General features: G+C 32.1%; 3 protein-coding genes across 3 annotated transcripts; 2 read left to right on the forward strand and 1 right to left on the reverse strand.

The window, feature by feature from the left end:
* Positions 1–509: 509 nt before the first annotated feature.
* LOC130642101 (uncharacterized) lies at positions 510–3,884 on the reverse strand. The gene is made up of 2 exons (XM_057449180.1): positions 3,565–3,884; positions 510–3,411 (listed from the first exon to the last, which is right to left on the reverse strand). The coding sequence occupies exon 2, from the start codon at positions 3,320–3,322 to the stop codon at positions 1,370–1,372; it is 1,953 nt and encodes a 650-aa protein (XP_057305163.1). The 5' UTR covers positions 3,323–3,411; positions 3,565–3,884; the 3' UTR covers positions 510–1,369.
* Positions 3,885–6,158: 2,274 nt separating this feature from the next.
* Positions 6,159–18,692, forward strand: LOC130642102 (E3 ubiquitin-protein ligase TRAIP-like). Its single transcript, XM_057449181.1, has 12 exons — positions 6,159–6,393; positions 6,831–6,855; positions 7,455–7,581; positions 10,327–10,366; positions 11,547–11,674; positions 13,300–13,394; positions 15,028–15,141; positions 15,279–15,366; positions 16,449–16,517; positions 17,210–17,298; positions 17,486–17,683; positions 18,218–18,692. The coding sequence occupies exons 1-12, from the start codon at positions 6,327–6,329 to the stop codon at positions 18,549–18,551; spliced, it is 1,374 nt and encodes a 457-aa protein (XP_057305164.1). The 5' UTR covers positions 6,159–6,326; the 3' UTR covers positions 18,552–18,692.
* Positions 18,693–18,843: 151 nt separating this feature from the next.
* LOC130642103 (calmodulin-A-like) lies at positions 18,844–24,981 on the forward strand. The gene is made up of 6 exons (XM_057449182.1): positions 18,844–19,622; positions 21,072–21,102; positions 21,427–21,570; positions 22,065–22,175; positions 23,431–23,562; positions 24,335–24,981. Exons 1-6 carry the CDS (start codon positions 19,605–19,607, stop codon positions 24,361–24,363), a joined length of 465 nt encoding a protein of 154 aa, XP_057305165.1. The 5' UTR covers positions 18,844–19,604; the 3' UTR covers positions 24,364–24,981.
* The last annotated feature ends 2,578 nt before the right edge of the window (positions 24,982–27,559 follow it).

Genomic DNA, 27,559 nt, shown 5'->3' on the forward strand with positions numbered 1-27,559 from the left:
AAGAAAAGTGACTTAAGGCTTTTTAACGTTAACTTTTTAAAAAATAACATCAAGGGGTAATGAAAAATAAACATGAATGTTAAAATCATTGGGAAAAAAAAAGTATTTGCTTTAAGTAATGTTCATTTTATTGGACTTTGGCCTGGGTGTCAGTAACTAGTTTTATAAAAAATTGTTAAAGATCTTGGTATTAATGAGGGCACGTAAAATTTATGTTACAGACGGAATCATAGAAAATGTACCTCAGGGCAAACTTTAACTTTATAAGTAATATTTTTTGATTTTATTATCAGAATTCAAATAAATAAGACTAGAGTAATCTAACACCACCCTCAGGGATGAAAAGTCAAGGAATTATAAAACGTGGTTTAAAGTTTGTAAGTTGAAGTTAGAAGAAGTTAACTGCAGTTTGGTTTTTGAATTTTTTGGTTACACAGTACAATCTTGTAAACGATATTCAGTTAAGAGAAGAGAAAAGGTCATGCAAATAGAAGTTTAGTAGAACCTTTTGCAGAACATTACTAGTATACACAGTCTATCTATTTACTAAATATATCGTTAAATAAATTAGAAATATTCAATTGGAACAGAAAATACAAATAAATTTAAATATATTCACCACGTGATGTCATGGATAGGGGGAGGGAGGTATCATTTGATACTGCCACCCTAATTTCACTGCCACGTGGTGAAACCCCACGTTTCTTTCCTTAGAATTTTTGTTTAATCAAACACTGTTTAAGATTTGTGAAAACCTTTGTATGCATGTTTAGTTAAAAATAGAAGTAGTTGATTGCAGTTTTTTTTACATTATTTTAGGCTACTATACAATGCACATAGCAACAGATATCTTAGAAGATATTGAGCCAAGAATAGAGAAGTTTATTTAAAAATAAATTTCATTTGTAAATATATTATTAAATCTAGAAATAAATTAGATTGAATGGAACAAAAAATAAAAAATAAAATATTCTCAGAACACGATGTTGTAGATGGAGAAAGGGCGGTAATCATTTGATACTGATACCCTCATTCCACTGCCACGTTGTGATACAATCTCTGACTCCAAGTCCCACCCCTTAGAAATTTTTGTTTAATCAAACATTGTTCAAGGTTGTTCAAGAATCTTTGTATGCATGTAAAGTTAAAAATAGAAGTTTTTGCATTATTTTGTAGGTTATTTACTTTATAAATGAGACAAACATTTATGAAAATAAAAGTTTCGTAAAATAATTTTGAGAATATTGTTAGTATTGCAGTCTATCTAAATTGTTAATATATTAAATCTAGAAATAAATTAGGAAAATTTAAATGGAACAAAAAATAAAAATAAAATTGAAATATTGAAATCACTGGTAGAGTGTAACAATCATTTTGTAACTGGTAGGTTATCAAAAAAGGAATGGTGTCGTTCTGGAATCAACCCTTTAGAACAAAGTTTCTTTAAATCTTCTTTTTTTTGTGATGAAATACCACAAGGAAATGGATATTTTTCCATATGCTTTTTCCTCTGAACCAATTCTTTCTTTCTTATTTCTCTTTTTGGAGCAGAAAATGTAGCTTTGCGATACCCCTCATCATAGCTGTATTTAAAAAAGATTTGCTCAGGATTGTTGTACTCAAATTTTAATTCAACGATCTCTGACCAGTAGACTTTGTTTACTTTCCTATTTGACATACCTATTGTTTCATTTAAAGCCTTTTGTTGCTCCTTCTCTTTGGCAGTCATCTCCTCCTCTGTCTTATCAAGCATCACTGAATTGAATTCAGGAAAGGCAGATACATTTTTGTAATCAATAATATCCCTGTGGTTTAGAACTTCCAGAAAACATCGATTCTTTTTGAAAGCACATTTGATAATAGTTTCCCATTCAGCAGATGTGTAAATGGTTTTATTCCTAACCATTTGTTCAATCATGGAATGTGCATTGTCATTCTCACTATGTGAATGACCTGACACAAGATAGATTAAAGTGATGGAATTGATCCCACACGTGTACATTATATCAGATAGCATGATAAATATCATGCGATTGTTGTTTTGTCCTCCACATCTATCGCAAAATAAGAAAAAGTCACGAATTCCATCTTCGGATCTTTTTTGGATGAACTTCTTCAAACAAGTTGCAACTTCAACTGACCCCTTTCGACACTGTGATTCATTCCAAAAATAACAGTAAGTATCCATGTTATCTAGCTCAGTGATGGTAAAATTGTGGTTGGTTAATCTACGTGAATAGTAAAAGGAACTTGTTTGTCCGAAGGGACATAGCAAGACCTTTTGAAGATCAAAGGCTGCAGCAAGAACATCAGTATTTTCACTGGCCATTTTTTTACAGGTTTCTTTAATCTCTCGAACACGATCTTTATCATGAAGATGGTTCTTTTGAGACTGTTCAACTTCTTTATCAATTTGTGTCTTGTCAAGATTGTTGTATGCCTCACATGTGTCGCATTTATCTTTTTTTGGCTGTTGAAACTTCAAATTAAATTTTTCCTTGAAGACACGATAATAAAACGCATAGTTTTCTAAGGTGTACCCCTTTTTGCTGCACCACTCACTGTACATCCTATACATTTCAGCTACGCTGAGTTCTTTTGGTAAATACTCATATTTGGCATCTTTTCTCACATAATGAGACTCAACAACTTTGAAACAGCTGATGTGTTCAATTACTAGCTTCTCTCTCTCCTCCGAAGTTTTATGATTTTTGTGCCTGCCTCTGCCATCGACCAATGGAGCTCCTGTGTCTGTGACATTGCTCAAAACAGTACGAACTCTTTTCTTATTAATTCCAAGTGTGTTGAGGAACATAGTAGAGCACACTTTGACTTGTACACCATTTCTGATCAAAGTGTACAGCCTTGTGAACTCCCTATTTCTTTTCGGTTGGTAATTCTCATCTTTTGTGGACCGCTTTTTAGGAGCTTGTGTAACCAATGTCGCTAGCTGCTGAGATTGTTTACATTTGTCACCTGTGTTATAAAATTTGTGAAAGATTTTCAAACGTTCTTCATTGGTGAAGGATTTTGAACATTGGAGGCGGCACTTTTCTTGACATGGTGGTTTTATCTCCCTCTTTTTAATCTTTTTTGTTATCATTTGACCATCTTTATTATTTTTGACTTGGTATGAAAATTCTTGTCCTGTATTTACAGCTTTCTTCCGTAAATTATTTTTCCATTCTTCTGGATTTCTTTTTCGTTTTCTAGAAGTGAGAACTGTTGGATATGAAGCTTCAGTTCCAACCTTTTGTTCTGCTAAAACTGATCTTCGTTTGACATCTTCTTTATTCCAAAGGATTGCTGCACCTTTACCCATTTTCTCACAATTAAAGCCACTCCACTTTACTGCATTCCGTAAAACTTTTGTGATAAAAAAGCGTCCCTCCTTTTCTTTAATGGGTTCACCTAGAGGAAATTAAAATTATAAATATGATAAAAATACAATCAGTTCTCATGCAATATAAGAAAAAAAAATTAGGTTAATTATTTTTCCTCCTTAATTTTGGAAAGAACAGGGAAAGGAGAAAACTCATTTATAATATCCAAACAAGATTTTACCGTGTACAGTTGAGTTTGATGAGTCTGTTTGTTCAAACTTTGCTTTAAACACTTCCAAGTCATCTACATGAAGGTACACCTCTTCACCATCAATGAGCTCTCTCTTTTCAATGATCGGGATTTCTGCTTCACTATGTTCACTATCTTCAGTATCATTATCTTCATCTTCAGCAATTGATGGAGGATCAATGCGGAGAACATGTCTTTCAAACTTTCTCTTCTTAACAGGCAAACCCAGCTTTGTGGCAAATTCTTCATTTTCTTTTATAGCAGTCAATCTTTTTTTCTCTATATCTAGGTGCAAAAGAATAAGTTGAATTCCTGTTTTTCACACTCACTCAATATGGTCTATTTTTTTGTGTCCAAGTTTAGCAAGTCTTTTCCTGCTAAATTGTTTCCTTTAAATAATAAATAGATCAACACCTGGAATCTCTATGTTCTTTGGAGCATCCTCATAAACACCACTCTCATCATCCATGTTCTTTGATCTTTCTGAAAAATAAATTAAACTACGTTCAGGATGAACGAATGTAGTAGTTTGCAACACTAAAGTAGATTCAAAATTTTGACCTACAGTCTTAGCCAGGGACTTTTTATTAACTATACCAAAATTTCAGAACTTACCATCCTCCTGCCCAATAAATTTTTCTTCACTACCTAAAAGGGAAGGAATATCACTGCTTAAAATATTTTATTGCTTTAATCAATTCTTTTTGTATGTTATTTGGAAGTTTGTGATTTTTCATGAAAACAAAATCCTAAAAAGCCACTTTTAAAGCTAAAAAATAAAAGGCAAAGATTAATAATTCAGACCCAGACAAAAATAAAACCACATTCCCTGCTGTATTACCTAGTACTAATTTACTGACATCAAAGAGGTCTTCCGGTACTTCAAACGATGGTGATTCTATAAAAAATATTAAAAAATAAAGCAAGATGTTAAAATAAGGAAACTCTAAAAATAGGCAATAATAAAGAGAAAACTTAAAAATAAAAATCTTTACCTAGATATATATACTTTGTATGATTACGAGGCAAATAAATAAAACAGTCAAATAAGGTATTTTAATTTTGTTACCAGGTTTGGAGTCCAAAATGCCTGCTTGTTTCAGAGTTGAATTTAGGGTCTCATTTCCTAGGTTGAAATCTTTAAACACTGGGTAAAGATTTTCTGGATTATCTATAAAAACATAAGAATCAGACGGTATTACAAAAGGTACTAAATGCTGTAAGTTTTCTAACCTTAAAATTAGAAAAAATTAAATGAAGCAGAAGTGTACCTGATTTTTTAGTCAAAATTTGAATAGGTCTGTCATCGCTTTCCTTGTAAAGGTTTTCCGTTTCCCATGAAGAAATTTCTTGGTCAACATCCCACTTTACAAGCCACCTACTTCCTGATTTCCCAGTGATTGACCCAAATACCCTTGCATCCAACCAAGCCTTCCGAAAGTAAAAGAATATGACCACCGATCCTCTACTTTAATCTGTTTTCTGTCAAAACGCCATGCTTCTGTCGATACTCTTGAAGCTATTTTTATTCTATTCATGTCCTATAAACTTATAATCTAAACTAACAAAACTAACTATAAGACTACAGATTACTGAACTTGGTTAAAACACATCTTTACACAATTTCCGAAATATGGACATTTGATTTTGTCATGCAAAACATTCGAAATGCCATGCAAAAGCTTCTTGGTTAAAATTCGAAAAGCGAAAATGTATCTTCATAACTTTATTCTTTCCAAAAGAGCAAGGTCAGTTTAATCCTTGTAAGCAGCATAATAGGAAAGCTAAGTATAGGTAAGGAACTATAATGCAAGTATTCAATAGCAAAGAAATTTCCCAGCAGCTTGAATGCAAAGAAATCCCAATCCAAAAAGTACAAACAAGTGTATAACAGTAACCTTATGTTGTGACAAAAAAAGTTTTTGACTTAGAAAAATCCTATTTAAGAGGATAAGTATGATAAGTAACAAATTTGGTTATAAACTCCTTACCATTACTGCAGCCCTATGTTATAGGCCTCACAGGCTTTTTTAGGAATAAAAAGCCTTAAGTATGACATTGGGACTTAAGTCTTTTTAGTTTGAAAAATAATTAAAGTTAAAAAGACTTAAGTCCAGTTTTTTATCAATACTGCATTTAAGTCTTTTTAGATCTATATTACCTGTACTTAAAGCTTTTTACATCTAAGACCTTGATTGGCCTCCAAAACTTACAAATATAAAAACATGTAAATAAAACTTATTTTAAATGAGAAATTTAGGAACTTAAGGCTTTTTAAACCTGAAGAATGATAGTACTAATATGAATCCACCATTAGTTTATTTTTCAAAAAAATGCACTTAAGGCTTTTTAATTTTAAAGCGACGATATCTAATTCTGATGATTTGTCTTCTAAATCTCAAAGAGTATATTGTGGGATGTCCAAAGCAACACCTGAATTGTTACCAGTCTTTAAATTAAGTTTTTAAATTCCCTTGTTTATGTTTTTTTGAGATCTCCTGTTGCTAGTCACTGGTCACTTTACCATTTTGGGCTTTGGACTGAACGACAGGACTAAGGTTGATAGTTGTGGCTAGGAATGGGCTATGTACTTCAATTTTTGTCCAAGCTAACATCTTTTCCTCCACAATGTTTCAGTTAGAATGCATATATGCTCATTTGCTATACAGTACTGTTGTTTTGCCAATAAAATCAACCATAAATTTTAACCATTTTTTTTATAACTTTTTAGTTAAAGAATAATAATAATAAAGATGAATCGGTCGACATGCACTATATGTTCAGATTACCTTACTGCTTCAAATGTTACAGCTTGCCCATGTATCCTTTTTTTAAATTTATCAATCTATCTGTCTATATGTCTATACGTCAAAGTGGTATCAACACTAGTTGTTTAAACCAAGGTATAGGATTCGAAGAATGTTAAAACAAGTTAATGCTTGTGCCAAGTGGAGTCTTTCCATATGTATATGTATATAAATGTAAAATTTAAATTATAATTTACACTTTTTTGTTAGTTGGTAAGGTCTGTATAGATATAAAATGTTTTCTCTAAGTATAACCAGTTTGTAAACAACTATACTAAACTTCACAAAATTTCTATAGAAATGTTAAGATTTGTTAAAATGCTTTTGTTGCATAATGTATCTCTTATGTACATGTAGTGCTCAATATTAGGTATAATTTTCAGTGTATACAGAGCTTAAATCGATTTTTAATTTCTTTGTTTGTTTTCCTTAACAAAAGTCTTCTTAAAGGTGGACATACTTTTCACTATGAATGGTAAGTATCACATATTTTGAAAGTTTAGGAGAAGGAGGAAGAATCTTTTGTGTGTTGTCTTTTAACTATTTTATTTCTAGAAACTCATATTCCACTTTCTTTGCTAAGTTCAAAACAAGACTCAACTATCACTAAATTCCTCAAAAGTATTACATCCTGAATATAAAAATATGCCCTCTTTGTACATATCTCTTCTTTGCAATTTAATCTTATTTAATCCAAAAGGACTAAAAAATTTACCCCTCTCTTAAAAGTGGATATCTTTAATAAAATAGCATTTTATTTCTTGCCAGAATAGACTTTGTAAGCATAACATAAGCCTCTTCTCAAGTCAGTAGTGTCAAAATAAGTGTTGTAATTATTTCCATGTTTTTTTTTTTACTTTTAAATTGTGCAATGTTTATTTTAACTTATTTTTCTTTCTAAAATACTTTTTGAGGACTTGGTTTAAAAGGGATGAATGAGATCAGATCAGATTTAGTAGATGTTGATCTAAGCATGAAAATCTTTAACTAAAAAAGAAACTTTTTCCTATTGGTCAGAAGCACTGTTACTTCAAACCATAAAGCCTGACATGAGCATTTTTATTTGTTTTTTAGCATTATGACATGGAAGGAGCATTCTGCAACTTGTCCACAATGTCGAATTCGCTTTAAAGAACCGATTAAATTATATTTTGAGGAGAATTTGTCTGGGGAAACGGAGGTAGATTCAGCTGTGTTGAAGGTAAATGTGTTGCATAAGTGCCTCAATAGTTCTTTAAGGGGATGTTCACAGGAACCATGCAGTATTCCTATCCATAATTTCTGATTTGGTTGGATGGGAATGAATTTAATAAAAAAGAGAGAAATTTAAAAAACATTTTTCCCTTTTGGAAAACAAGCAAATAGTCAAAATATAGAAGAAAGTCTTCAATATGTTTTTATAGTCTAGGATTTTATTTTTTTTGCCATATAGCACATTAAGACATTTTTTATTATGTTATTGACTTTTTATTAACTTCCTATTCCTGCACAATGATTGGTTGTGATAATGAAAAGTTAATGCAGTGAAAATATATTAATCAGGACTGTTTGATTATACTTGTTCCTTTTATTAAGCATGCAGGCACTAATCTAGAAATTGGAGGCAGCGTACCTATGCTTACAAAAAGGGCAGTGGAAAAAATGGCCCCCACCATGGTTGGGGGCCAAAAAAAATTTGGGGTTTGTGAACGCTCTAGAATGGCTAATATAGCATTTCCCAGGCTTATTTTGATAACATTCAACCAAGTTGTTTCTTCTCATCAGTACTTGTTTCCATTAGTATTCATTTAGAAACACAAAGCACAAGCCCAACTACATCACAACCATCAACGATAGTCGACGAAACAGTCACGCCGACTACGCCGTTGCCGGTACCATTATGAACGAACGAAGAAACAATGATTGCGTGATTAGCAAAATACTGACCACAGTCCCTTTCTTAAATTGTACTCAAATTACAACAAAGTATATTATGCATAAATCTTTCTCGGCGAAAAAGTATTGTTCTATATCATTCCGAAACTTTAGCTTATTTTCACAGAGACTTTGTTAACAATTTTTTTCGTTGAGAAAGATACTATATTTTCGATGAAAATATGCGTCTGTTACGATTTGTTTTCCAAATCTGTAAAACTCTGTCGACTTCCCTATTGGATAGAGGATTTGTTGCATGCGAGATGCGCATCAAGGCATCTAAACTTTTTTGGTCGAGATTGGTCCGTTTGTCGTTCATGATGAGCTTCATACGAGGCTCCTCCATTTCGTTTGCAAGGAAGTCAATCATCTTAGGATATAACGCCTTGACTGGAAGATTGTTTCTTGCAAGAAAATGCACAATGCGAATCAATTTTCCTACATACAAGGAATTAGCTTCCCGTCGGTCTGCTACTGAAACTTGTGGGGCATTACCCAAGGTATCGGTGATACGGAGATTTGTCATAGCATTGACAGCGCTGATGTGCCTACTTGCCTTCGAATGGCGTTTCAGTTTTTTTCCAGCATTTTCATTGAAATGGACTCCTTTGTGTGACCATGCCCCTCGATCACCCCCACTTGGACAGGCCGTAGTAGCGTAATACACATCGCAAATTTTACACATATATCCATGTATAGCTTGGTTGTAGTAAAGCCAAGGATATATGTTTTCGTATTTACTTTGATCGTAAAGACGGTGATCTATGTGAGGCCGTTGTTCGTTTTCAGTCGGAGCAGGAACAGGGTCGTTTAAAACTTCATCTTCATCTTCGTCTGATTTATCCGTAACACTGTCCTCCTCGCTACATGTTTTTTCTAATACTTCTTCATCGGAAGAGTCCTCCGTGATCAATTCACTGAGAGAAATGAAAAGAAAACATAATGAGCGCTAGATTATACGATTTGTAAAAATCAAGAAAAACAAACAGATACCTATTCTCGACAAGACTTGACGATTGTGAATTGGAAGCTTCATCTTGTTTATAGCTAAAACATTGCGCAATAGTTTTTGAGCCTTTAGCAGCCTTTAACTTCTCTATGTTTTTTTTCTTTTCTAATCTTTTTTTCGTTGGCATTTTGAACCCGAACTGTGAACTTCACGAAATTCAACTTCTTTGGATAAATAATCTTGAAATCTTCTTTAAGTCGATTATGTAATTACGTAACATAATAAGACATTAATAAATTATTATTTCATTGTTTCAAAACAATTGAAAAGAATTCGAAACACATGGAAAATTATTAACTCATTGTTTCAAAACAATTGAAAAGAATTCGAAACACATGGTGTTCAATTCGTGTTTTTGTTTAAAAAATCGAAAATAAATACGCACATGTATTGGTAATAAAACCAAAATAAAACAAACAATTTTAGATAGCGTGGAAGTATATTTAGTGTGAATGACCTACGGAAACAACACGAAATGTAAACATGGCAGCGCACACGAGTTTCTTCGCGAAGATAAGTATATGTTACGTGAAGATTGTTGACGCTGTGGTATATTTTCCTTTAGGGCACCGTGAGTGAAAAAAGGGCACTTTATATCAGAAAAAGTGCACTGAATCTTGGGATTTATTGCTTCTGTATCGCCCCACCCCTAGCCAGAACTCGTTTTTGAGGTTTTCAGGGAAAAATAAAATTTCTGATTTTTTTTCTCTATAGGGCAGCGTCCGAATACCGGACGCTCTTTTGCTCTAGATTAGTGCCTGGCATGTATGTACCGTAAGATTTATTGCATTTTAATTGAATTAATTTAAGTTTAAATACCTTCGTAACCATTTGTCCAAAGGGTATAACTTATTTTATTCTGCATATAATCTGGGAACAAGATCTGAAAAATAAGACAACAGCTAAAAAGTTTTCAAAGAGAAATTTGTATTTGGATGAGTCATAAAAATTTTTTCTTTTTTTTTACATTGTTTTCCCATGATTTTTCCACACACCTTTTAACTATAGATTTGTATGTTTTAGAATCAGCTTAGCGATGCGAATTTAAAGTTAAAGGAAAAAGGTATTAAATTGGATTTTTTTTTTAGTTTGCAGTGAGAAATATTTTGAAACTGTCAAATCACGAATTATTTTCTCTTATTTATTGTTTAATTAAGGTGTGAGTAAGGGAAAGAAGTGCTATGTATTAAAAATCGTGTAACTAAAATGGAATGGTTGTCAATGCATTGACTTGTTATATTCCAATAGCATATAAAATTATCTAGACAATGATGTAAATATTATTTGAAAAAATAATTTTAGATCATAAAAAAAAACGCCTTAAAGAATGACCCCCTTGTTTAGAAAATTTGTTCCATTTACAAAACTAAAAGATTTTCATACATTCTGTTTGCAATTTTGTATTCACTATACATATATCTCGGGAGCATTTTTGAATTATGCTTTGAATGTTTTTACTTTTAAAGATATTTCCCATCAAAGTTAACTACTAAATTATTCCCTTTGTTTCATCACAAAAAGCATCAAAACTCGAGTTAGGTTTACATTCACACCTTAATTCAAAAAAGCACCCGAGATGTATTATTCCTTTATAAAACAAAGTCACCTTCCTCCTCAAAGCTTTTATTGTTTTGTAAATGGAGATAAAAACCTCTCTCTATACTCTCTGAAAAAATTAACTCTGTGAAAAAGAGTTTTAAAGATTTTTTAAAAGTTCATTATTTTCTGTATAATTCATCCGTCGCCATAGTAACGAATGTATTTTTAACACTTACTGTATGATGCGCACATGTCTGATCATAACGAAACAACATGGGTAACATAACAAAAAATAAGAAGAAAGAACAAAGATAAAAGTAAAAAAATGAAAAAATATAAAAAGTTCCACATAAACATAACTATTGCTTTTTTGTAAGTCTTTTATGATGGTAATTGCATTATCTTAAAAGTTCCCTCGTCTCAAAGTGAGTAAAAATTATTCTCAAGATGACATATTTATGAACATTCACAAATGTGTTTTTGTGAGTACAATAAGTTATGTGTGCTATGAATGTAAAGTAGGTTTTTTGGAATAAAGACATTCTTTCAGATTGTTTTATATTTTTTTTCTTTTCTATCAAAAAGCTCGTATTCGATTCTATACGAATGCCTAAAAAATTTTTTTTTGAAAAAAATGAGATTTTTTCCCTTACTTACACCTTAAACTAGACATGTTATCAATGCATAATTTTTTTCTTTTTTAGACTTGTCTATTACAACTCTAAGAAAGAACCATTTGCTTTCAATGAACGAGCTGGCAACAGTAACACAGGATAAAAATGCAATTGCACAACTTTTACAAAATGTACAAGGTACTAACGATGCGCTAAAGGTATTTTTTGTTAGAATTTAACTTATGCAAAAGCAATTTAATTTGCTGTTCTGTGTCCTGTCTTTTTCCATAAACTATAAAATAAGTTTTAATCATATAGACTGGTGTATAGTGAGGGAGGGTAATTATTACGCCATATCACAAAACTTTGTTTTTCTGCCCAGCGCAATTGACTTAAATTTCCTTTGCTGTGATTTTGTAAAGGCTATGGTACCATCTTTAAAAGTAAAAAGAATTTTTAGTTCCTAACTGCCTGGTTCCACACTTTTTCGCAACTTATTGAGCGTAACAATTAGCCGCAAAATTAAGGAAAATTACGCTATATGCCAACACCTGAAGCGTACGTGAATAATACAACTAAGCTCTGAAGAGGAAACAATAACTTTCCTATAAATAATTTACATCAATAACCTTTTACAACGGGTACTGAAGGGTAGAATAGGGCATCATTAGGTTGTATATCGCAGAAGTCACCCATGACATGCTTCGAAAATGCTTGTCACAGGCACAGTTTAGCTAAAGCAAAACTATGCAGGAGACTCAATTGTTAGGGTCTTCAAAGAACCTCTCCCCTCACAAAACCGAGGGCAGGGTTAAATTATTGCCTGCTGTGTCATGTGGGAGAAAGAACTTCTTGACTTCTTTTTAATATGATAAACAATTTTTTTTAATTATTATTACGAAATGAACAGCACCACAGTATTTCTGTATGATTTTAGTTAGTTATAGGCTGTAGTTTAAAAGAACACAAGTATTCAGAAGATGTTATCTACTTATTGTTTCCATCTAAAAAGTAAAAAACATGTTTTCCAATGTAAGCAAGTTAATAAGGCACACTGAAATAAGTTTAACCATACAACTTAAACTAATTAAATTGTCTAGGTCACTTGGTAACTTGAATTGAACCTTGACATCAATGCGTAAAACTATCCCACCATATCAACATGACACTGGTATCTATTACGCTGCTATTCTATATAATGTACATAAGTACCCATTTAAAACAAATGACGGACTCTTAAAGCTATAATGTTAGAGAACAAAATGTGTCAACAATATGCGAGAAGGGTATTTCCATCAAAATAAAAGCGAAAGTTACTCAAGCACAATAGAAACTTGTTAGCAGCAGGAAAAATGATAATTTGGAGCATTATTTACAGTTATCAGGTGAATACTTGAATTTGTATTATATATTTAATTAACAATTATGGAAGTATAAATGTGCTTAGAGCTAGCTACAGCTGAATTCTACTTCCATTTTTTTTAAATTAAGGGCATATTATTTAACCTGACAACCCTTCGGCGTAATAACTACCCTCCTTCACTATATATCAAAGTTTAAATTTGCCACTGTGAACATTTCTGTAACTTGCATTATGCTTAATTATTTGCTGTGCACAGGGGTGAAGGAATTTTATCACTTCATTTAATATTTAACTGGTAAATTTTAATTTTTTGAGATCAAACGCTCGACTGACCCTACGTTTTCTTTATAACTAATTTTAATTTGCTGATTAACCGACACAAAAAAAATTATCTTTGTTCTTAGGACACTTTTAATTTCTTACCTGAAGAAATTCTAAGTTATGTTTATAGTTGGATATATAATTTTTTTTCTGTCATAGAAACAACTGTCTTATATGGAGAAATACAAAGTGGAAGCCAAAAGAGCCAGGGAACAGGCTGGTCAGCTTGAAAAAACACTGCTAGAATATAAAAGGTATGATGGTGTTTCCTCTCTAATAGTAAGGATTTTCTGTCTGAGGAAAATAGTTGCACCACTTTTAAATTTGTTTAATCTTGGCACTCTTTTATTGTCAAAACTGCACTTGTTTTGAATATGAACCCCTTGACACTTGATGGCTTGTTCGGTTGGTGAGTACAACTTTTAAAGTTTACAATCACAAGCAGTTGACTCCTATTTAAGTAACACACACACACACACACACACACACACACACACATTTTGCTTGTCAATCTTCAAAGCTGACTTAAAATCTTAGGTTATTTAATTAAGTCCAAAATCTTAAGTTAATACTAACTTTTGCTGACATCAGCATGCTCTATTTTATGATTTTACAGACATTTCTAGGTCATAGTGCAAATTGTTGCAGCTAGTGTATATTTGACATTTTTACTAGGCCTACATAAAAAACTTTTACAGCTTGCTGGAGTACTGCCGAATAAAGCAGTTTGATCATTTAAGACATAGCCAGAAAATGGCACTTTAGGGTTTGTATTTTGTGCTGCAACAAAAAATATTTCATATTGCCCATAACCATAAACTTGTTGCTAACCAGTCTTTTGCAGCAAAAGATTTATAAATGTTTGCTGAAGAGCGTTTATATACATTTGAAACAAAATTTACTTGTGGACTTACCATTTAACTGCATCATTTTATTGTTTTTGGACATTCCTGAAAAGATTGGTAACCAGTTCTTAAATAGTGTTATATAGCAATAAAACATGTCACCAAACAAAAGTGTGCAAAGTTGACTAGAAAGGTATATGCAAAAACAGCTAGCTATATTTATTTGGTAAAATATCACGACAGACAAATCCAGGGAGACAAGAGGTCCATTATGGAAAATAAGAAGACAATGTGATTATTTCAACAGGCTTTATTGTACATTCTTTAAATTTTGAAAAAGGTTGAACGTAATATTTAAAAGCAAGGATATATTTTAACTGTAGTTAATTGGTGTGGTCATGTCTTCATAGGACATCATATGCTTGATAGTAATTAATTCTCCCAGTTGGCAGGTTGGTGTTTTTCAAGGTGGCTATTCCGTTTTGATAGAAAACATGCCATTCACATGGTTCAACTCTTCATAAATTTAGGCTGAATTTTGTAAAAAATCTTTATAATATACAAAAAAAAATCACAGGTATGCAAAAAAAAAAGGAAATAGCAAATGCTGGGAAATGATTTTATGTTAGGGTAAAATAAAATTACTTTACGCTAGCAGGAACCTTTGTGTGAACAATAGAATGTTTATTAATACCAGAGTAAATTTTTAAGCTACTAAAGTTTTCTTAAGAATAACATGCAGAGTAAACAGTAGAAAATTAATTTATGCTTATTTCAGTTTTTGTTTACGATAAACTGTAATTATCTTATTAGAAAAACTAGGTTCTTCTTATTTCTTTTTCCTTTTCTTCTCCTGAATATGAGAGAATTATTTCAATATTGTGGAATGGAGGTACACTGCTTTAAGATGTCTTATGGAAGATTTGGATTGTGACTGTTGTAAAAAGGTTCTATATAAAATTGCCACCTGTCCAGAACTTTTTTCAAGCCCTCAGGTCTAAACAGGTTTGACTGTAATCCTATCGAATTCCGTATTTTGTAGCATTCAAGAGTTGGTTCGTGGTGAAAGGCATGAAGTTGAAGACATGATAAAAAATTTCAATGATCCATCAATTGCGCTATCACAAATTGCTACTTCATATAATATTTTGAAAAAGTAAGCTTTTTTAATTCATTCTAACACATCTTGTACTTCCTTTGGCTTTTGTTTTCCAAAAAGTCATGAAAATGCAATGTCAGTATGTTTGAAACTGTACTGTATAAATAGCTGAAGCACTATTCTTCTTCTTTTAGGGAATTCGAACTGTTAAAAGATTCCAAAAGACAGTTGGAAATAGACAAGAAGGAAATAAGAAGAAAAGCTGAAGCTGCTTCTAGAGAGGTAGGGACTGTCTAAATTTATCTTAATTCTCCAACAGTTATGTCACACAGTGGTGTTTTGTTTGTAGTTGCTCCACCATGGAACACGTTCCAAGTTATTTATTTGAGCTTCTCTATCTGTTGATTTCCTCTCTATATTTTGTTTCAGCTATATCTTCCAATGTTTGGCATAAATAAGAGAAAAATCTTGAATAAGAGAAAAATCTTGATAAGGAAAAAATGCAGTCATAATTGTTGTATACAAGGGATTTTGATGACATTTTGTTTAAGTACAATTAAAGCTGGATAAAATAAGATCAATGTATTTTGCTACACAAAAAATATTCAAGAGAAATATTTGCCAGTTTAATTTTTGGTTGCTTTCCTACACCTCCTCTTCAATTCTCCTCAATTTTGAAGAGCCTCCTGAAATCTCCTCCCAAGGTAGACTTTTAAACCTCAATCTCCTCAATTTCAAAATGATTTATCACATATTTTTTTGTTACAAAATACATAGAATTGCTACATGGGTACAGAAATAATGTTTTTCACTTGTGACGTTACCTTTAAAAACTTCTCAAACATTCTGTGTTTTGTGAAAATTCCCCCAAATTTTCTCAATTTTTTTAAAGAGAAAACCGTCAATTGCTTAAAAATATTCTTATTAAAAGTCCCCTTATCTCATAAATTTTGGTCCATAAAATCGCAATTATAGAATACTGTCATTAAGCAAAATGGCTGCAGATTGAGACTATCTATTCTTTGTCTTAATGGTAAAAATGTAATGGCATTTTTCTCGTTGTATCACTGTTAATATTACAAATTATACAAAAATTATACAAAAGTTGAATATAAGATATGAAAAATCAGTTAATAAATAGTCGTGTAAAAACTAAAATTTACTTTTATACATTAACTTGTTAAATTGTTGACCAGACAAATCCTGATAATTCTTTGACCAGGAAATGTAAACATTCGAATTTAGCCACATGTTTTGAATTATTAAAAATGACTGTGTTAAAAACAAAAAGTAAGTTTATTGAAAAATACTTCAAATTTATTTAACATTAAAAATTTACCTACCATGTATGTTTTTCATTTCAGGCATTTGAATATAAAGAACAACTTAAAGTTGTGAGTAACGATTTAACACATTTGAGTGACACGAATAAGGTAATGCTTTTAATTATTGTGCACGATTAATACATTTACTATAAGCCCTGCAATCTTTATTTACAGCTCCAAACATTGTATTGTTTTTTATGAGCAAGTTGCAACAGTCTGGACTTCAAATTAGGGACTTCAAATTCAGCCAAAAATTATTTAGCCAGGGTGTCCACTCTTTCAGAAAAGTCCGAAAATATAGAATAATAACAATTTATTATGCTTTGTTTCAAAATATTGGTAAGAATTGGATGTCAGACAGGTTTCTATAAAATGTCTGTTTGAAACTGAAATGGCTGAAAAAAATCAGGAATTTTAATGACAGTTTTTTTATTAAAATCAGGAATGTTAATCTAAAAATATCAAAATAATGTCAGGAAAATGTAAAAGTAAATATTGAGTACCTACATCCCGCACACTTTTCCTTGCTAAAGCAAACGGTGACAAAAGAATTGTTTAAGAAACGAATTTCCCCAGCACTATCGTATGCTTTGAAGCTAATTTTTGGTGTTGATTCCACTGCTGTCACAACAAATTGAATTAACTAAGACCCCAACCCTAAAACGTGACCTAAAAATAAATATCCTGTTTTGTTGGTACGAGAGTTACGCATGCTCCTAACTTGCAGGTTAAGGTAACAATGTTGTAAAAGAAACCTTATATCTGCTAGCCTGGCTAATATATTGCGTAATTTTTTTAAGAGTCTTGAAAAGAAGATTAAAAAACTAGAACAAGCGTTTGCATCGCCTAGCCCTCGATCAAGTGCTATTAAGCGACTAATACAAGAAAGGTATCTTTTTTTTGTTGTCTTTAAAACTTTTTTATTGAACTATAATCCTTGAAATGGAAGAATTTGTATGTTAAAGATTTTTGCTGAACTGTTAAAGCTTGTTTTACCGTTGATAGTTAGTTTTTTGTATCTAAGAAATATTTTCACTTGCATCTTGTAGCTCGTTTTTGTTATGTTTATCCTCTAGTCCAGCTCCTTTGGATTTGAAACGACTGCGTGCTGATGTAGTTTTGAAGGAACAAGAAGCAAACGGTAGTTTGCTCTTATTTGACGAACATGATACTGGAAATGATAGTGATGGTAGAGACAGTGGATACTCAAATGAGATTGTGGAGGAAGATACAATTAGCGTGGAAGAGGAGGAGAGCAAGGAGTTGGCGAATGAGTAATTTTTTTAATCTTCTTTATTGCTCTTTTTGATATTATACTCTTACCTTGCAGACCTTTTCAAATTACAATTTTTTTGCTAGTGTTAACTCTGTGCTGTATACACTTATTTGTTTTTACAACTAAAGTATGAAACTTTCACTTTCATCACCAAACACCCTGTTTACATTGGTGGTGTTTCAAGCAACACCCTGTTTACATTGGTGCTGTATGAAGCATAGTTTCTTGTGTCATGGTGTCTGTCAAAATTTAGCAAAAAAAATTGTGCTAATCAATTCACCTTTAAGTATCTATTGATAAAGTTTGAATGCAGATCCCTTAACAGGTCTAAAATTACTGATGACAGAAAATATTCAAATATGACATAATTTATGCAGCATAATTAAACATGAAAACGAAAAGAGATTTTTAAAAATTTTAAATGACTTGTTTACCAACTCTTTCAGCTCTATAATTTAAGTCCAACATCATTTTATACCTCGGGTTCTCTTTAATGAATCACTCGCGTCATATTTCTCTTCGTTTCTCTTAGATTTGGTCTGAACTATGTCCCAACAACGAGTATGACGTCGAATAGACGGCCTTTAAAAGATGTCAACAAAAACAGTATATTGAAACTTAACATGGCGACGAAAAAACCGACATCGACGTCAACCACGACAGGTTCGACGTGTTTACCTCACGTTAGGAAGGGTTATAACGGTATGGGGGGACAGTCAAAAGTCTTGATTTTACCAAAGAGAAACGCAAACTTTGTCAAGCCGTTGCCAGCGAAGAAAGAACGAAAGAAGATAAAAATTCCAAGAAATAATTCAACCATTTCAAAATTATTCACTACACCAAGGTTACCACAGTCCAGTCCCTAAGACATATTTATTATTTTTATATGTATATTTTTGTAAATATGTAATCTATTACACATACAAAGAAGGAATTTTTTTAAAAATATTGTATTATATTCTTTCGAGATGACCCAAAAACTTTCAAAATACTATTTCATTTGTGCTCTGAAAACTTTGTTTAATTATATTTTTGTTTTAATATCATTTTGAATTTTTAACCAAGAATCATCCTTATTTTTTGAAGCATATTCATAGCACAGTTAGGCTTGAAAGATCTGAGAATGAAAAATGGTGGGAAACACCTCTAAAGTGCTGTTGTTCAAGCAGCCTAGTTTAACTGACAGATAATTAGACTTTGTGGGAAGAATACTTTAAATGTAACTTGTTGTTTTGTTTATATTCAAGAAAAATTTAAGATAAGCATGTTTTTAATTTATTTTTAAATTTCCTTATGAATATTCTTATAAAGTATATTCTTATCAAGTGAGCGTGTATTGTGTAATGGACAAAACATCAGCCAATAAGATTGTTTTGTTAGTCATGTTAAGAAAACAGCTTGCTCTGTACTCTTCTCCTCTCTCATCCCTTTGTAGGCCTAAGAAATGTTTTCTATGATAAGTTGCATAAATTCTGGACAATATTTCAGGGGGAAAGGAATACGTTGTTATACCGTTTAAACTCATAATATAACGGTATGCGTGATCTATTATTACATACTTAATTTATCTTTATCTATTTGCAACCCCCTGAATGTTTATGAAAATATGATTATAAATTTAGCTTGTGGAGTTCTTCAAAGATTCAACGAAAGTCACATCACGACCAGAACGTTCATAGTATGGTAAAATTTATTACTTTCTTTTCTTTTATTGTTCTCAAAGATAAAAAGGCGCTTAAATATATGTCTTGTTCAACAGTTTCTGATCGCCTCATTAATACTGTTGTTACTTTCTGACGTGATTAAAACAGAACTTATATAATCTAGATATTAAAAACATTTATATCGCCTTCAAGATAGATCGGTTAAGTTGGGAGAAGTCATAAAAGAAAGCTTTTTTCTTTACGTTTTGGAAAATAATGGATTTTTTCAGACTGGTATATCAATATTTACCCTCGTCAGTTGATTTTATTTTTTCATTTTTTTTTTAGTTCTTTTGCCAATTACTTTTAGAGTCTTTTGTTATTGTATCTTACTCTATTTTTTTTTCTGTTGTGTGTTACACATACTAAAATCGAAAACAAAAACGTTTTTTAGATAAATTATGGATGAAGTCTTGGTGAAAAAGGGGTGTAAAAAGGGTGTGCACGAGTTTTTTTTAGGTACTGTGAATCTTGTAAAACAGTTGCTTACAAAAAAAGTTTTATAGGAAAAGAGCGAACTTGTGCTAGAGTTTGCGATCTAGTCAGTAAAAAACTTGGAGAAACCTGCAAAAGTCGGGTAATTGAACACTGACTCATATATTTAGGGAAGCTGTTGAATGTCAGGTACTTTTTTGTTTAAAGTTTATTCGACCACAATGTAAATGCAAATGAAATAGTGTTTAAAAATATTGTTTTGTGATGAGTTATTTCACATATGAAATGCAGGTAAATTTTCATATAGGTCATGGGACAGTCAAGAAAAGTAAAAGCGAAAAATGCATGGTCAGCTTGAAAAAAAATATACACAAAGGCTAGCTTCAAAAGAATTGGTTGTGAAAGACATCTGCTTCGTGTAGTACATGTTGTGCATTTGTTGGAATTCTTTGTACAGAATATACGTATACCAAAATACAAAGAGAGAACTAAAAATAATATAGGGTTTACGTTTGCAAGGCCTTTAAAAAATTAACTACAAATAGATTTTTATACATCTATTTTTCTTAATTTTTGTGAAAATATGTGATCGATACATTAGAAGAAAAGTATAATCTTAAGAAACTCTCTGCTAGTATCTATTTCCGTAAGTTGGCAATTTTAGAGAGACTTCCAACAAAAAATGTGCAAAAAATATAGCACCTTTTTAGAATAGAGGTACGGAATAAAGCTCAAATAAACACAACGTAAATACGAATCGCAGCAAAGATTTTTATTTTAATTACATTTTAATGTAAAAGGCTTGGGAAAGAAGTTGCAATAAGCGCTTAACTGACGTCATATTTCAATTTTTTAAGTGATTCTTTGCATATTTTTGGATGATGAAATAAGTGGCTTTTAACTCTCTGTTTTCCCTTCCTCCAATTTTTCTTAATTATATTTTTGAATATCGAAAAATACGTTGTGACGTTAACATTTGGATGACATGTCAAATGTGGTCACACTTACCTTGGAAAAGAAGTTAAAGCTGTTTCTTTCCCGACGGTATTTGTGTTGTAGCTGTAATGTTGATTTACTTTTTGTAAGCTATCACCGAAGCTTATTTTTTATGGATTCAACATGGTATGCAAGTATATTTAAAAATGTTAGCTTAGAAAGTCTAAAGGCGTGGGTATTTTCTAAAAGAATAAGCGTTTGAAGCTCTAACAGCACGTTACCGCAGTGCTTTTTTAATTGCGTTTCTTTTAGGCCGGCGCATTAACAGAGGAAGAAGTTGAAGGTGAGTGTGACCATGATACGAATTTTGACGAGGGAGTGGACACTTCCTGTCCTCATTACTTTGTTTTCTAACTCAACAAGCGATGGTTAAGCGCTTGCTAAGTTTGTGGTTTTTCTTTGTTTAGTCTGTTTTCGAGTCTGGGAAAAATTTAACTACTTGTTAAGTCGAAAATAGATGGTTGCATCAAACTTGATTTCTAGCCCTTATGTTAAACTTGTATATTTCCGCATCAAGCATGCCAAAGTTTACGACAGCCGGAAAATTTTTTGGTATCTATCGACATTCGTATTTGTTCAATATGCACTATTAATATCGTATTTTCAGAATTTCGTGAGGCGTTTTCCCTCTTTGATAAAAATGGCGTTGGTGCAATAACTTCAAACGAATTGGCTGTTGTGATGAAGAGTCTCGGACAAACAACGACAGAATCGGAATTGCAGGATATGATAAACGAAGTAGATATTGATGGTAAGTGTGCCCATGGTTATAAATTTAATAAGCAGAAAGTTTATAAGGTGTTCTTTTTGTTAACTGTGAAAAATTTTATTACACCACTATTCCTATAGGGATTAGTTTTAACTGCTTCACGACAATTCTTGCAAGAAAGCCATCTTTTATAAACAAAACTTTTCTTCTAAGATTTTAAAACATTAAAAATTAAAAAACTCAACCCAATAATTTAACATTATTTCTGCGCTGGATTAAACGTTTGACATACGCTTTTTAAATAAGAACATTGGAAATTTGGCTTCAACCTGACGTATTCTTATTTTCTCACTTATTCTGCCTGAAATTTTATTTGTGAGCGGTACAATACAAATATTAACAAAATCATTTTATAAGTTCTCCGCTTAATTTCGCAACATATGATTCTGCAAAGTATCTGCCTTAAAAAAAGTTTCTGCATGTTTTTTGTGTTCTATTCAAAAAACAATTTTTTTTAAACGAAAATGTTTTTTTAGGCAATGGAACAATAGATTTTCCCGAATTTCTCGCTTTGTTGGACAGAAAAACGGAAAGTTCAAATTCGAAGGAGGATGTTAAAGAAGCGTTTCGTGTGTTCGACAAAGATGGTAGGTAGAGCTATGGACTGATTCTTAACATTGATCTAATAATCTGTTCTTTGAAACGACATTTTTTATTTCGTAAAATAGAAAACTACATCATTTTTTTCTCTTCCTTCTTTCAAACTTTTCTATTTATTTGTTGTAATATCCCATACAGAAATGCTGACATCAGCAAAAAAGCGTTAAATTTAGACCTTTTTTCGGCATTTTACAGGTCATAACTAAGTAAGGTAAAAAGTGGATTGGACGTAAAACACCACTTCTTTATTTGCTTAAAAAATGTCACTTGAATGGGGAAATACGTAAAGTTGGTCTTCACTATCATGGACAAAATATAATAAAACAGCACAGTTAATTTCGAATTTAGCCGCAACAAGTGATAACATTGGCCGCGCATTTTGATCTTGTCAAAGTTCACTTGGCAATGTTTACATCCCCCTGAAACATGCTAATTGTTGTTGCCATCAGCACGACAATTTTTTCTGTCGACTGCAGAGTAGTGACCATTTTAAGAACGACAAAAAAATCTGCCTTCGTTTTGTTAAAATTTTCCATGATTGCAGGCCACTCAATTAGACTGGAAACCATTTTAATCTTGGACATCAATAGTGTAGCTATTAGAAAACACAATTAAAATTTGTTTTACCTGGCCTACATGTGTTTAAATACTAGAACAAAAATAGTACAATCTATTTACGCTACTGTAATCGTCTAGAAAATTATGGAATACCAAATCTTAGTAATCCGAAGTCTCTAAAAAATTAAATGCAGACCATATATATCTTCGCAAAGATGAGAAATATTCTGTGGAACCGGTTAAGCCTCCTAGACATGTTTTTTTTGTAAGTATATTAAATTTTCAGATGAGGCTTGGTTATGCTTAAGCTATCACAAAACAAAGGCTGGAGTTATGTATACGGTATACTTATTACGATAAAATATGTATTCCAGAAATTGTGAGAGTATAGCGTAAATCTGTTGTTACTTGTATGGCCTCCTTAAAAGCCCTAGTTACACAGCATTGAAGGGGAGTAAATACATGACCCACTGATTGCTTAACTCACTTTAGTTTGTTGCAAAAAATTCTGAAATTCTTGATAAAAACATTTTTGTAGTGTAGTTACATTAGCTCACATATGGTAAGCAGAAACTCCACAGCGTCGTCAATATTCTTTGTATGTGTTTATTTATATGACAAAACAGAGGCTGGGTATGCATATAAACGTTACGCTTTTAACAAAACATGTGTTCTACTTTGAAGGCAATGGTTACATAAATGCTAGCGAGTTACAGTATGTGATGACAACCCTGGGTGAAAAGCTAACTAACGAAGAAGTGGAAGAGATGTTAAATGAAGCAGACATTGATGAAGATGGAGCGATAAACTATGAAGGTGAGAACTATGTTTTTAAATTTTATTTACGTTGGAAAAAGGTTTTTTGTACTTTGTTTGTTAATTGAGCTTTGAATGGTCACACATACAAAGAAGTTGTAAAATTTGTTATACAGTATTTTCGCGAGCATAAATTTTCATGTATTCTCGAAATTTTACAGAATTCGATAGAATATACTTCCGAAAGTATAGCAAATCCAAAGATTTTGCTGGAATTTATTTTGCAAATCAAGTAAAAAATAAATTTCATGGAAATGTAAAGTCGCGAAATTCTGGAAAATTTCTGACATTAATGTAATTAGTCATATGGGTTTTTAAACCTACCTGTCACTGCTGAGGTCCGATATATTGGCCTGTGTCCGTCCGTCCAGCTTTTCTCATTAGTTCTTTCTAATTTTTTGCACAATGACAGGAAACAATAGGCCATTAATGTTACGAAGTCAGTATTCTAAGAGAATCTTGTCGGCCTAAAAATACCGGATTTATCCACAATATGAGTAAAAACGATCCTAAAATATGTTTTTAGGACATTTCTCAGGATTAAATCATTAGTTTTTCTGATTTTTTGCACAATGACAGGAAAAAATTGACCCTCGAATGTGACAAAGTCAGTTTGCTGAGAAAAGTTCTATCGGTTCAAAATGTTGAATTTATGCGTAAAATGAACTTTCCTTTTTTCGATAAATTAGATTGTATTGTTCAAAACATGAGTTAATTAATATATCCAGGTAGATCCATTGAAATTTTGCTTGTTAACTTTTATCTCTTTAAGAATTTGTAAAAATACTGATGGAGAAGTAAATTACATGCGATTAAAGCTTCAATGGCATCCGAAATTGAAATGGTTAAAACGAATCTGAGGAGAAAATATATTTATTTTTATATCTTATATGTTAATATGAAATTAGTAAAAACGTTAGAATGATACTAAAGGCTCCATGTTGATACACTCGTCGATAATAAAAACACACAATCAAAGTGCTTCCTGTGTAAACGTTATAACGCAAACGAATTCTGCAAACGAGGAAAAGAACTTACATCTTGGATGGAGAGCTAAAATGTGAGTGCCAATTTCTTACCTTTTTTAACAAATGAAGATTTTCATACCCTATAATCCCATTTTTTCAACCCTGTTTATTCTCCCACCTTAACCTGAAACCTCCTGAATTACTTACTAGAGATTTCTTGCTGTTTTCATAATGATATTACGGCGCAATATTTTATATAAACGACTCTTAAGGTATATTTCTTGTGTTGCCCTCTGCTCAATTTACACTACCTTGTACAACCCAATTTCAACCATGGGAACAATCTCGTTTCCAGCATGATACAGCTTTTTATGTTTTATATAAAGTTTCTATAAATTCCATATGTAGAACATTGTGTCCTGATTTTTTGTAAAATATCCAATGTTGATAATATTTTTAATTTTGTTATTTATTGTTAACGCGTGTTGCCCGTATTTTTGATAGCGTTGATTATCCTTAGCCTTGTCTGGACATCTGAAATCATAATTCCCTTCAAATACCAAAAATACCAAATTTTACCAAGGCTAGTAATCAAGACTCAGTAGGGAAACCTTATTGTCATTGATGTCAGCGTGTTTGTCAGCGAAGGAAAAATAATAATTTCCTATTATTAAGATATATGAACAAAGTGCGGGCGGGTTACAAAAATGTGGAAAATTTAATTGCAAATGATGACATTGTCAAAAATTTACGAGAACATATTTTCGCGAATGACGACATTGTCAAAAATTCACGAGAACATATTTTCGCGAATGACGACAGTGCCAATTTTAGCATTTCGCACAAAGCAGAAAAATTCGCGGAATTTAATTCTTGCAAAAATTATTCTATTAAGGTATATAAAGACCAGAAAATATGTTAAATAACGTTAAGTTTGCTATCAGAAACTTTAACCGAGTGTTAAAATTCGTGCTAAAACTAAAGTAATTCAATTTTAAGCAGATCATATTTTGGATGACAGAAAAGTACTGGCATACTGTTTTGTTCCTTTCATGACGCACTATAAGTGTGTCAAATTGGATTCGATTTGGACAAGGGTAGGGGGAGCAGAATCAGCCTCTTCCTTGTCTTGTATGCTTGGAATATCTCGTACGGAAAAGGCATTTTGTCTTGGTACTCCGTAATAACGGCTCAGAAGCCACAAGATCCTGGGAACGAGGTGGCTAAGAATGCTTCTACACGCTTTCCCCTTTGCAGCCTCAAACCTTTAAAATGCGCAGCAACTGCTAAACAGCCAACCTGTTTTCAACTGCTAACTCCCAAAATATTGAGAAAGAAACTTGGTAGATAGAGTTTTGAGGGCAGCAGGCTTCACTCTATACATTTTCAGAAAATCTCCTTGAAAGTTAACATCCACGCTCAACCCAAGAAAAGTATAAATATATATAAAAAGGACGTGTAAATGGAAGAAAAATGCGCAAGCACCAAAGTTTATGAGAACAGCAAGTCTCCTTGGCTCTTTCCTTATTCAAAAAGTCGTACGACATACAACGGCAAATATGATTAAACCCGAAATTTTGATTCGTGCACTAGCTTAGCCGATGTGGTACACACGTGACTTTGTTCTTCTCAAGTAGATAGTTGACAAGCGGCTAGTAAGTAACAGGTGAGTTCGTAAAACAAAAACTTAAACAACAGAACATCCAAATTTAGTGTTTCTTATGAAAAAAGGCTTCTGACTTCAGGATTATAACCTTAGGAATTACATTCGCATAACTAGTAACTTAATTTTCTACAACTTCATATACATTTTATGATTGTTGATTTTTCAAGTTTCATGAGATTTTGTGTTGAGCTAGCTTGTTAATTTCCTTGTTTACATATTAACTTGGACGAAATAACGAAATTTTGGAGAGACGAAGACTTTGCGTTTGTTTACACAAATACAGTTAACTCGTTGCAACTCGAACACACCGGTTACAATTGGAAATGTTACCCGCGAACACTTGACACTCTAAAAACCTCCGATAACTCGAACCATTTTTGGTCTTCAAAGCTAATAATTCCTTCAGGTAACTCAAACACTTTGTACTCAAAAAAATCAAATCAAAAGGGTTAGCTTGAATGCCAAAATTTTAATTTCTTATAATTTCAAACATTTATTAATGAAAGACATATGTTGCCTGTCCAGATAAACTCGAACGTCATCGCTAACAACCTTTAGTCAAGCTACGATCACCGCAATCGATGTAAAAGATTGTCTTTAAAAAGCTTCAGGATGTACTTTTGTTTGAATACCCCAAAAATTGTTTCGTTTATCTTTAAGCATTATACGAACATGTCCATTAGATCATCAGGCTGCATTGAAACTTATAACTGTCCGTCTTGTTTTTATCTATGTTTTTGTACACAGAATGTCAATAGCACTAAGTCACTAATCTCATCCGACGTCTTGGATAAGGTAGATCTTTGTACTAAAAAGTTTTTGGTGATATTTCTAATAAACTCTAATAAACATCCCATAACCCAATATATGTGTCAAGCACTGTACGTACTCCGAGTCTATGTTATTCACTGATAATGTTGTACTTGCAAATATAGAAACCAAATAAATTTGTTGTTGCAAGTTCGGGACAAGCTGGAATACAAAACTTGTTCCCAGTTAATACTAGATTGTAACATTATATGTATATTTATACTTTATTGCCTGAAGAAGAAGTTGCCCCAGCTTAAACTGATACCTTATTTTTGTTAAGTTTAGTGGAAACATTGTTTAACATTCGTCAAATTGAACTCTTTTACCCTAGTCCCTAGGTTACATTATTACAAGAAAATCTCATTCATCGCCGTTATATGTCACACACCAAAACTCCGTTGTATACCCTTGCATAAAATTAGTAATATATTCTAAAAATATTAAAATTCTGTGAAATATACAAAAAGTTTTCGCAAAGGACAAGAAACCAATTTGGCAAAGGATAAAAGGAAAACAACCGATATTTTTACGACGTATGTTAACTACGAAGAAA

This window comes from Hydractinia symbiolongicarpus, chromosome 4 (genome assembly GCF_029227915.1).
Source record: "Hydractinia symbiolongicarpus strain clone_291-10 chromosome 4, HSymV2.1, whole genome shotgun sequence".
NCBI lineage: Eukaryota > Metazoa > Cnidaria > Hydrozoa > Anthoathecata > Hydractiniidae > Hydractinia > Hydractinia symbiolongicarpus.